At 36.3% G+C, this 11,338-nt stretch overlaps 1 protein-coding gene across 1 annotated transcript in view; it reads right to left on the reverse strand.

Annotated features, from left to right (window-relative positions):
* Nucleotides 1-1,662: 1,662 nt before the first annotated feature.
* Nucleotides 1,663-11,338, reverse strand: part of LOC107687301 (RNA-binding protein 10-like) — a 27,191-nt gene continuing 17,515 nt past the window's right edge. The window contains exons 15-23 of the mRNA XM_016484583.1: nucleotides 11,318-11,330; nucleotides 7,965-8,056; nucleotides 6,826-7,017; nucleotides 6,540-6,698; nucleotides 6,069-6,131; nucleotides 4,217-4,393; nucleotides 3,234-3,299; nucleotides 2,978-3,066; nucleotides 1,663-2,832 (exon numbers count right to left, since the gene is read on the reverse strand). Of these exons, the coding sequence (XP_016340069.1) occupies nucleotides 2,757-2,832; nucleotides 2,978-3,066; nucleotides 3,234-3,299; nucleotides 4,217-4,393; nucleotides 6,069-6,131; nucleotides 6,540-6,698; nucleotides 6,826-7,017; nucleotides 7,965-8,056; nucleotides 11,318-11,330 (927 nt within the window). The 3' untranslated portion in view covers nucleotides 1,663-2,756. The remainder of the gene's footprint in view (nucleotides 2,833-2,977; nucleotides 3,067-3,233; nucleotides 3,300-4,216; nucleotides 4,394-6,068; nucleotides 6,132-6,539; nucleotides 6,699-6,825; nucleotides 7,018-7,964; nucleotides 8,057-11,317; nucleotides 11,331-11,338) is intronic.

Raw genomic sequence — 11,338 nt, forward strand, 5'->3', positions numbered from 1 at the left:
TATATATATATATGTATGTGTATATATATATATGTATATGTATGTATGTATATGTGTATATGTATGTATATGTGTATATATGTATGTGTATATATGTGTATATATGTGTATATGCATTTGGGAATTGAGACCCTAAATTAGTGTATATTGTGGCCTATAAATAATATAACAGAACAAGCTGAACTGATGTCAAAACAGGAAGCTGTATTGTGCAAATGTATTCTTTCAACACACACATTTGTGGTTGAGGGACACATTCACTGATTGCAAAAGTTCCAGAAGGTTACGGGGTCACTGTATCACAATGACCTGTATGGGTCAATCTCACAAAGAAATGTCTGACAATGTCATATTTCACAGCAAAAAAAAAAGGACAAAGTCTTTAGTCATTTGTTGTAGTTCTCAACAAGTTTTAGGCACGTCTCCTGAGTCGCTACAGCCCATTCCTCCTCAGCAAATCTCTCAAGCTCCTCCAGATTTGTTGGTCTCCTGGCATGGACTCTGGTCTTCAGTGTGCCTCACATATTTTCTGTTGGATTCAAGTCTGGGCTTTGCGCAGGCCAGTCTAGGATGTTCACTTTGCTCATCTGGAGGTAGTTCTTCACCAGAGGTGAGGTATGCTTCGAGTCGTTATCATGCTGGAAGACAAAACGTCAACCCAAACCAAGTTTTGTTGCAGATTGCCTGAAGTTGCCTTTCAAAATCTTCTCGTAGTCTTCCTTTTTCATGACTCCTTTGACCCTGACACGATTCCCAGTTCCAAATGCACTGAAACATCCCCACAGCATTACACTCCCACCTCCATGTTCTTTGAGTTGAGCGCCTCTCCCTTCTTTCTCCAAACATAGGCAACATCTCTGTGGCCAAAGAACTCTAGTTTTGTCTCATCTGACTGAAGGACCTTACCAGTATGCATAATTTTTCTCCAGGTTGTCCTTCAAATGTCAGTGTAGCTTGGAGGTGTCTCTTCTTCAAAAGTGGAGTTTTACTAGTTGTTTTGCAAGATACTAATCCTCAGCTTACAGCGCAATTTAAATGCTTAGAAGATTAATTAGGTTAATTAGGCAAGTTAGGTTAGTTACGCAAGTCATTGGACAACAGTGTTTTTTTCAGTAGCCAGACAAACAGATAATTTCTTAAGGGGGCTAATAATATTGACCTTAGCAGTTTTCTTATTTTTTAAATAATTCTTTTATTCCAGGCAAATTGAAATAAGGCTTTCTCCAGATGAAAAATATAATAAATACGGTGTTAAAATTCCCTTGCTCTGTTAAACATCACTTAGGAAATATCTGAAAAATAATTTAAATTTCATAGGTGGTCTAATAATTTTGTCTTCAATTGTATATCTATGTATGTATGTATGTATGTATGTATGTATGTATACACACACACACACACACATATATAAAATAAAGTAAAATACAACAAAATAAAAAAAATAAGCTTTCTATTTCACGTAACAGTATTTTTCACATTTTTTTCCACATAAAATGCTTAACTAGAATGAAAATAATGTAACAATACAATATGAAAAATCTTAACCACTCTAAAAATAAGCTCAATTTTCTTTTTAATTAAATAAAATTGAGTAAATCGGTATATCAGATTTTCTTATGATCTTGATTTGGAGAAATAAGACTCAGAGATGTTCTTGACAGGTTTGGTAAGATTCTCTTACTTCATTTAGACATAAATGTAAAAAAAATCCTCTGAAATCCTTTCAAAATGTCACATTCTCAATAGTCATGTTCTATATTCACATAACCTAATGAAGGAAAAAAAAGCTGCTAATCATTTTTCATTAGGAACCATTTTTTAAACAAAATTGTCAACCAAAATGGGCTTTCAGCCTTTTCTGAAGACATTTCAGCAAAATTAGAATCTGAAAATCATTTGCATGATGTTTATCTATGCATTAAACAACAACGACAAAAAAAACCCCATAATGGCACCTAGTGCTCATAAGGACATACACTCACAAATTCACTCAGTCCACCTTAAATTCACATTAAAAAAAAAATGTACACCAGCTTATATAATCTTATAAAGCTTATATAGTCTAAGTCATATAATACGACACATATACACTGCAAATCAGGTTAATAAAAATTAATATAGGTAAACAATAATCATCTGCTGTGCCTTTTCATCAAGATAATCACTAAAGTCTAATCTACTGTGCAAGTCAACACAGACAGCCGCTGTCTGTCATTTCTGCATAGACGGTCATGTCATACAAGACATGCAAATGCATAGCACACTTACTAGCAAAGCTTCTCCTCAGGGCCCATGATGGCTGTTATTCAAATCATACTTAAAGGGACAAAAAAGATGAAGAAACTACATGAAATAGTTTCTGAATTATCCCAGTTTTCCACCCTGACATCATTTCCACAGCTTCCCAGAAAGGCAAAGTGTTTCATAAATTCATGCCATCTATAAATATTCACAAATTGCTTTCTGGGAAGCCGACAATGGGCTAAAGTCCACGAATGTCATAGTTGGACCGTATTTACAGTAACAGTGTGCTATCATTAGAAGCTTATTTTGTATTTCTCAGGGTCCTGAGGGTTGTTCTTTAAATCAACCTGAATCCCATAAAGTAATATATATTTTATATTCATCATTCTCATCTTTGTGACGCATCCTGACGATGGTCTCTTAGCTGCACTGTGCATGTGTTCTGCACCATATGATTAAAAACTGCTCACGAGGCATTTCGTTTAGCACTGAAGGAAGTCCAAAGACCGACGTTATTCCACTGGCAGGTTTCGAGTGAAAAAGCCTTTTTCCATCCTTCCAGGAAGCATCTGAGATCCCACGCCACTGCTGACCACGAACAAGAGCAAAAATAAGACATTATCCTCAAAACACCATGGTATTACCACAGTACACCCCCAAATATCTCTGTCTGTGACAGCTATGCGTTTAACAGACAGTATATATGAAGTATGACTTGACTCGTTTAACTTACACGGGGCTGACTCTCCTCTTTTTTGCATCTGGTGCTTGTGGGATGGCCCCTTTTTCTCTTCTTTCTGCTGCCCGGTCCCTGTATTTCAGCTAAAATGAAGAGCGCCACCCAGAGGTCAATACTTCAAAAGTGTCAAAGCAATGAATTATAGAGAAAGAAATAGCAGTTATAGTGGAAACAGTTTTTTTTTAATGGTAGTTAGATATCAGAGGAAGTGTAATCAGGGCTTTCAGAACAATCTGACCGCAGTATTTACCTCGGTTTCTGATCGCTCTTGTGTCTCTGACTGAGCCTGTCTGGCTCTCCTCTGCTCCAGATTTTGCTGAACATTGAGAAACAAAAATCAACTATATGAACATACTGTTTTATTCTATTTATTTGGCATTCAGAGTACTATGGTTAGTTAATGCAGCCCCAATTATGATTTGTACCTCCAGAAATATAACCAAAATGACACAAAAATTAAAAATCAGACATGTGAACAATAATTTAGTGCAAATGTTGTTATTTTGCATTTGGGCTGGGGAATCCCTGTGCTGTATGCAAAGCTAATGCAGTTGGTCTAGTTATTGTCAATGTTATTTTAGTATTTTTAAATATTATTATCATTAATATGAATTAACTTTATTTTTATTTATATATTGCGGTTTTCATTTTAGTTATGTCTTTGTAACATTGTTATGTGCTTTTGAAATTTGTATTATTTTTTGTTTTTATTATTTATTTCAGGCTTAATTGTACAACTTTTTTAAAATTAAAATTACATTTTTTTTATTCAATTATGTTTTTCATCTAATATTTATATTAAATTGTATTTAATCTTTAATTAATTTACAAGGTTTTTAATAGATTTGGTTTTAGTTAATAATAATAACACTGATTACTTCTGACTCATTTTTATTTATTCATCTTTTATTTTTTTCCAAAAATTAAATCCATAAAATTTCATGAAGAACAATAGACTAGAAAGAAAGCAAGGCTGTGAGGATAGATATACATCTATTCAGTGGGTTGTGCTGTTATCTAATGTGATTTTGGATTGTTCTGTTGATGAAATCCTGCAAAAACATATCTTTCCAAGCAATTTAGTAGACAAAAACTCCAGACATGAGCTGTGGAAAAATTATAAGTGATCAAAGAGCTTTACACAAATTTTTACATAAGGTCTATAAGAGCAATCAGAAGTGACATGGCTCATGTTGGCATATATCAAGGCATCATGTGACGTGCATGACTCACCCGGTGTAGCTCAGAGAGCTGCTGATGTCTGATCAGAGCCTCTTTACTGGGGAACTGTCTCCTGCACAGCAGACAGGCCAATTTAGACCAGTCTGTCAGCCTCTCCTCTCGCTCTCCGGCCTCCTCCTCACTGTCTGTCTCTCCACTGTATCCTGCCACCAGACCCTGAGGAGGACTCTGCCGAGAGACAAGACCAGCAGACAGAAACATTTATTTTTATAACACTGCAGTGCCAATAATAGAAAAGGTTTTTCGAACAGAGTACAACATAGAAGATGCAAGCGGTGAGTCGCATGGTAAAATGCACAAAATGGAAACAAGACAAACACAAACACATGAAACAAATCAAAAATTAAATACAAGTAAAAACAAAGCCATGTCTCAGCTTTGCTCGTGTTAAACACTTTTTTTGGTCTTTGTTTTACTGATTATTTATTTATTTTGCTATTATTGTTGCTGTTCATATTTACTGCTTTGTATATAATGTTAAAAAAGTAAAAGATAAAAACAAAAGGCCATAATGTAACAAAACCAACAAAGGAAATTCAACAAATAAAACCAGAATGTAAAGTACGATGAAACAAAATCCACAATTAACTTAAATTGAAACCAAAAATCATAACATTAGGTAATCAAAACAAAACAAAACACAAAACAAAACAAAACAAACCAAACCAAAACACACAACAAAAACAAAACAAAACAAAACAAAACAAAAACACTTTGTCTTTCTTCTGGATGTTTGATGTGTTCCATCAGAACCTGAGGTTGCTCTCTTCCTTGCTTTGTATGTTAAAAAAGTAAAATATAAAAAAAACAAAGCTGATGACATTTAAGCAAAATTAGAATCTGAAAACCCTTTACACGATTTGTATCTATGCATTAAACAACAACAACGACAAAACAAAGCCATCCTGTAACAAAACAAAAATAATTCAACAAATAAAAAATATAATGTAACATAAGATGAAAAACAATCCAAAATAAAATAAAAATTAGGGTTGGGCAATGTCTACAAAATTGGGGGGGGGGTGGTATTCAGAAAGGCACGGAAAACAAATAACGATTGCGAAACGGTAGCCTGTTACATTACAGTACATAACATTTCACTTACCACATAAACAGAGTAAGGAGAGATGACTGAGGACGATGGCGAATGATTTGCAGATCCTGAGCACCACTGACAAACATCTAATCTTGTAAAATGTGTGGTCAAGTACTGCCGCTCCATAGTATAAACAGAGTATGTGCGATCGCGAATCTCAAAAGTGAAACTAAAATGCAATCATGCATTCAAAAGCAGTTTCAATGCTAGGTATAATAGCAGCTCCCTGATGCCCGCAACATATATACAGTATATTACCTAATGATATAACTGCGAGAGAAAGTAGGCTATTGAAATATATATTTTCCTCCCATCTCGTATTTATTCCCTTTAGGGGTTCTGAATACACATCATTTTCTTTCCAAACACGGTATTGGGATGCGGCGGATTGCCGGGGGAATCATGATGCCGGCTCAACATCGTGATGTCTATCAGCCATCAACGACGGATGATAGCATCGTCTATCGGCCCAACCCTAATGAAAATCAAACATCATAACATAAGGTAACAATAAAAAACAAAACCACACTTCTCTCTCTTCTGGGTGTTTGCCCTTTTCAAATGTCTTGCTTTGTATGTTAAAAACTTAAAATAATAAAGAACAAAAAACAAAAACAATAATGAAGCATATCAAAACAACAAAAATATGAAACAAAATCTAAAATAAAACAAAACCCAAACGTCATACCATAACAATGAAATTAAAGCAAAAACCAAACAAAAGCGAAAAAGCAAGACAAAACGCACTTCTCTCTCTTCTGGATGTTTGATCTGCTCCATCAGAATCTGAGGTCTCTCCAGCAAGGCACCCTGTGCAGAGGGAAGACACACCATCAGTTATTAGTGGTTCAACGGATCACAAATCTCACGGTTTGGATCATATTACAGCTTTTGAGCCATGGATCGGTTGTTTTTAGGATTAGCAAGAAAATTTAAAAAAAAATATATATATATTCAATGTAACTTTGCTTTCCATAAGTACTTCTTTGCAAAAATTCCTAGCCTAAGAAAGTTCAAAAATTATTAAAGAGACAAGTGAACAGCCAGCAAAAGTACACAAATTACAAGCATAGATAAATACAACAGAACAATGTTACAAATAAAATAAGGTCGGTAGTATTCGGATCAACTACGATCCGTTCAACCACTATCAGTTATACAAATGAAAAAGGTGGCATTTTAAGAGCCTGGCATTAATCAGACGTGTAAAAACCCAACCTTCATCTCCAGGACGGCGTAGCCTGCATCAGCGCTGGCAGATTCCCGTCTGTCATCGGGTCTCCCCTGTGCCATCAGTCGAGAGCTAGTGCTCAGTACTCGCCCATTCTCCTTCTGCCTGTTCAGACTTTTGGCCCACCGCTCCATGTCTTTGGCGATCTGAGGAAAATTAACAACAGGAAGAGATACTCAATTTAGATCACATCCCTTCGAAACCTCACTCTATAAGACACATTAATAAACCTGAACCCTCACAAGCAGTGAGGGTTTCGGTCTGAGACTGTACCTGCTGTGCCGTCTTATTCCTGGGCTTGTCCTTCTTGTCCTTGCTGCTGTTGGGAGCACCTGTAAGGTCAGAGATTGCTCCTGCGGCCGCAGCGTCTGTGGTGTTATCGGACGTCTGTGACAGGGCAGGAACATATGTGTGTCTTTCCCCATCCCAGTACATGTACTGCTGCGTATGGGGATTATAGTAGTACTAGAAGAACATCACAAAAACAAACAGCAACATTATCAGTATCAATGTGCTTGTTTAAGAAGCTGTGATTAGTCGCTCAGTAAGCCTACAAGCATGACTGACTGGTCATTTAAAAAAAGATTCCTGCCAAGATTACTCAGAACTAGGAGTGTCCTGCTCCTTCTCCCTATGGAATCCATTGTATTTTTTCCCCAAATTCCTTCTTTTTTTTTTTCAAAATGCAGTTTTGTTTTTTTTGTTTTTTTTAAATGCTCATGAAGTGACTCTCAGAGCAGTTCTAGAGATTATGTTTATGTGTTCATGTGCTCATATATTGAGGTGGCAGAGGCTGAAAACTCTGCAAGTGTGTAGTATGTGTGTAGCAAAATAAACCGCACGTCTGCGCGATTCATTCACACAGAGACACGCAAAACATGCAGGATTTGTATTTAAATGGTATTTTTGTGGCTTAATATTCACAGACACTAGTCTAATCACATTTTGATTTAAGTGTGCTGACCTAACTTTTGATTTATTCATCCAAAACTTGGCAAACTCCGTGACATTCCACGTTATACAATAAATTAAGTTTTTATGACTGGATTCCGGGATTCCATCCACGTTTTCAACATCGCGAAAATTATAGGGCCCTATGGAGGGTCCCTTTCTGAGTTTAGCTTTAACCCTATTTAAACACACCTGAACAAGGCAATCGAGGTCTAGAAATGTCCAGGGAAACATGTTAAGCTGAACACTTCAGGACACTGGCCCTCCAGTAACAGGATTGGATACTTCTGCTCAAAACTAATCGAAAGCCGCTTTTCCACTATCGGTAGTGAACGGTACAAGAACTGTCAGGTACGGCGCGCCACGATTACAAACCGTTCTCGGCACAGTTAGACAACGGAAAAGCGGCTAAAGACTCCTGAGCAAGCTAATGTTTAAGGCTGCACATATGACTTTATTACCTGTGAATTTGGGTCATAGTAGAGGCCTGTAAGGGGGTCGTAGTAATAGCCAGAGCTCTCATCGTACTGGTACGTGGATATGTCAGGATCCGCTGCAGGAAAGAGGAAATACAACTGATCCACCTCATTCATACGAAACTGAATATGCACAGGAATTCATGAGGTCAGCTTAAAAACAACAACTCTAAATTCAATGGCAAGAAAAAGTATGTGAAAAAATTGGGATTGGTTGCTTTTCTGCATTAACCGGTCATGAAATGTCATCTGATCTTCATCAAATTCACAAATATAGACAAACACATTGTGCTTGATGATCTAAGTGAACTAAGTTGGAGTTTAACCATCTCCACTGAGATATTCGGCTCAAATGAAACTGTAATGCAGTCAGTGTGTTCCTTCACACGGCCGTATTTTTACGCTGTTTGCTCTCTCTAAATCTGCCATCAAACCTTCTCAGTGACAAATAAATAAATCCAAACATGGACCTATATTGTTTGCAACCGAGGTTGCTGAATAAATGCACTTATGCCCCTCTGTGCCACAAAACAAATTCTGTTTTGTCGTTTTAACAGAAAGACATCAGTATGATTGCAATTAATATTAGGAATGCCACTGTTTAGCTTTTAAGAGAAGTTTTTGATTTTTACCAGTTTTTATAATATAAGGAGTGTTTATATTTATGATAATACAATAAATGAGGAAATTAGATGAGGTAAAATAAACCTTATGAATGCTTATAGTTGAAAATGCAATAATTCTGATATAATTTCTCAAATGACAACAATCATGATCAGTAATCGTAATAATAATTTGGAGCAAAATAATTATGATTATCAGTTTAACCATTAGGCAGCATGAAAATGTGAAGTTTTATTTGACAAAAAAAAAAAATAGACTTAAATTCCCAGGTTTTTAGTCAACTAAAACTTGACTAAACAAAAAGAGGCTAGGTTGACTTAATACGATAAAGACTAAAAAAGACATTTGACAGAGGACTAACATTAAAATAAAAGACAGCTGACATAATTAACACTTAGTTCACATACTTTTTCTAGTTACTGCACATTTTTGGTCAAATAAATGTTAAAGGAATAGTTCACCCAAAAATAAAAATGCTGTCATTAATTACTCACCTTCATGTCATTCCAAACCCGCAAGACCTAGGGTTGGGTATCGTTTGAATTTTATCAATTCCGATTCTGCTTATCGCTTCCGATTCTTTACGATTCCCAGTTTTGATTCCAATGGGATTAAAAATGATATCAAACATATTTATTATGCGTCTCTTTTTGCAAAACATTTAGTTGCAGCTGAATACCATGAACAAAAATCAGCAGGCTACATAAAAACTGGACTCGTTTAAGAGCTGTTCATGTGCAAAACAGAGCTGCATGATTCTGGATAAATTTAGTTTTTTTAATGGAGATTGTGGTTCTCACGATTCTGAAGAAAAAAAAACCAGACAACTAAACAAAAGCACATGTAATTTATGAATGAATGATTCAATGACTCACTCAAGATTTACTTGTTTTATTACTTGATGAATCAGCGTTTTTGAACGAATCTCTTGAATGATTCAAAGACAAACACATTTTAACAGCCCCTTTTCGCCCCCTTCTGCTGTGATCGTACGCTGCAAGGACGAACCACAACGTTGTGATCACACATCAAAGGTTGAGGAATGAAACAGACGAATCACTGTAATTTAGGAATAGAATGTTGGTATTTGAATCGTGTCCGTGATCTTTAAAGTTGCAGTCCGTAACTTTTTTTTGGTTAAAAATGATCCAAAATCAATATTTGAGCAAGTGCATAAACAGCCAGTGTTCAAAACTATCGCCTTACTTTAGCCCGATTCACAACGGTTAGCTTATAATAATGTTTTCTAATTTGAGTGGTACGGTTAGGTTTTCGCGGGAAATGCTGAGCATGCTGCTGTGTCATTACGTCACGTCTGATAACAAAGATTGAGTCCCGGCTACTAGGCTATCGCATGTGAGGATCCTGCAGGTGGACGATCGTTTATAGCCTTTTCTCACAGCAGCTAGAATAATTCAATGTATAATTTTGATGGCAGATAGTAATCCAGAAGGGATTATGTGTTTATGAAACACATGTGACTGAAATTAAATTATTCCTGTTTTAAATGTGCATCTGATTACAGATAGCCTGGGATTACACAAAATATGTATTTTAAAGACAACCAGTTAGAAGCAAGAATAATTTGCTTTTTGGTTTAAAATCATCTCTTTATATGGAATTCGAATGGTATGACAATTAGAGATTAGACTGTACAGAAATTGAAATCTACACACTAATACACACTATAGGCAATACCGATGTTGTTAACATTAACAATTTAAGAACAAAGTATAACAATAATAATAATTTGCTTGGTTTGATGTGATATGAGCTAATTAACCGATCGTTACACTTAATCACCATTGGTAGCGTGATTTATTGTAATGCTTTTTTCCTCAGTTAGTCAGAGCAAACGTGGCAGACTTGTTACTTAATTGTTCTGATGACAATATCCAGTGAAAATTCTTATTTGGGTCATATATTCCAAGACGTAGGCGAGAATCTGTGATTCCTAAGTAACGTTACAGTATCCACACCGGTGTGGTGACTGACAGCCACACATTCACCTCCAAACATCAGATTCATCTGCGCTGGAGCCGTGCCGGTGCACAACCCACGCAAGGATAATTCCGCACACAGCTGCAATTGCAGGTTTCAAACAGAGATGGCGACAAAGAGGCAAAATTTACGGACTGCAGCTTTAATGATCTGTTAAAGTGATTTGTCATGTTGGTGGTGACCCCTCTCTTGCAACAAGTTTAGTTTATCACAAATATTACTTAGCTTTTTCGGCTTCTGATCACAAGTGTAGCTAAACTTTGGAGCGCTTAGATTACCGAGCAAGGTCCTGGCAGATCGCTAGGTCGGGTCCTCACAGATAAAAAAACAAAACAAAAAAACAACACACACGGGAATCGATAGGCAGAATTGAAATTAATTTTACATCAAGTATCTGATTTCTAACCTTAAGTACCCGATTCTGGAATTGGAATTGATTTTCAATTCCCAACCCTATTCGGAGCACAAATCCAATAAAGTTATTTTTGTTTCTTTGCACAAAAAAAGTATTCTCGTAGCTTCATAAAGTTACGGTTGATCCACTGATGTCACATGGACTTTTAAAACTATGTTCTTACTACCTTGAATGTGGTAGTTGTGTTGCTGTCTATGGAGGGTCAGAAAGCTCTCGGATTTCATCAAAAATATCTTGATTTGTGTTCTGAAGATGAACGAAGTTCTTACAGGTTTGAACGGGTGGGTGGTTTGCTTACGGTACTGCTGGCACTCCAGAG

This window comes from Sinocyclocheilus anshuiensis, unplaced genomic scaffold, assembly GCF_001515605.1.
Source record: "Sinocyclocheilus anshuiensis isolate Anshui unplaced genomic scaffold, SAMN03320099.WGS_v1.1 scaffold1857, whole genome shotgun sequence".
NCBI classification, from domain to species: domain Eukaryota; kingdom Metazoa; phylum Chordata; class Actinopteri; order Cypriniformes; family Cyprinidae; genus Sinocyclocheilus; species Sinocyclocheilus anshuiensis.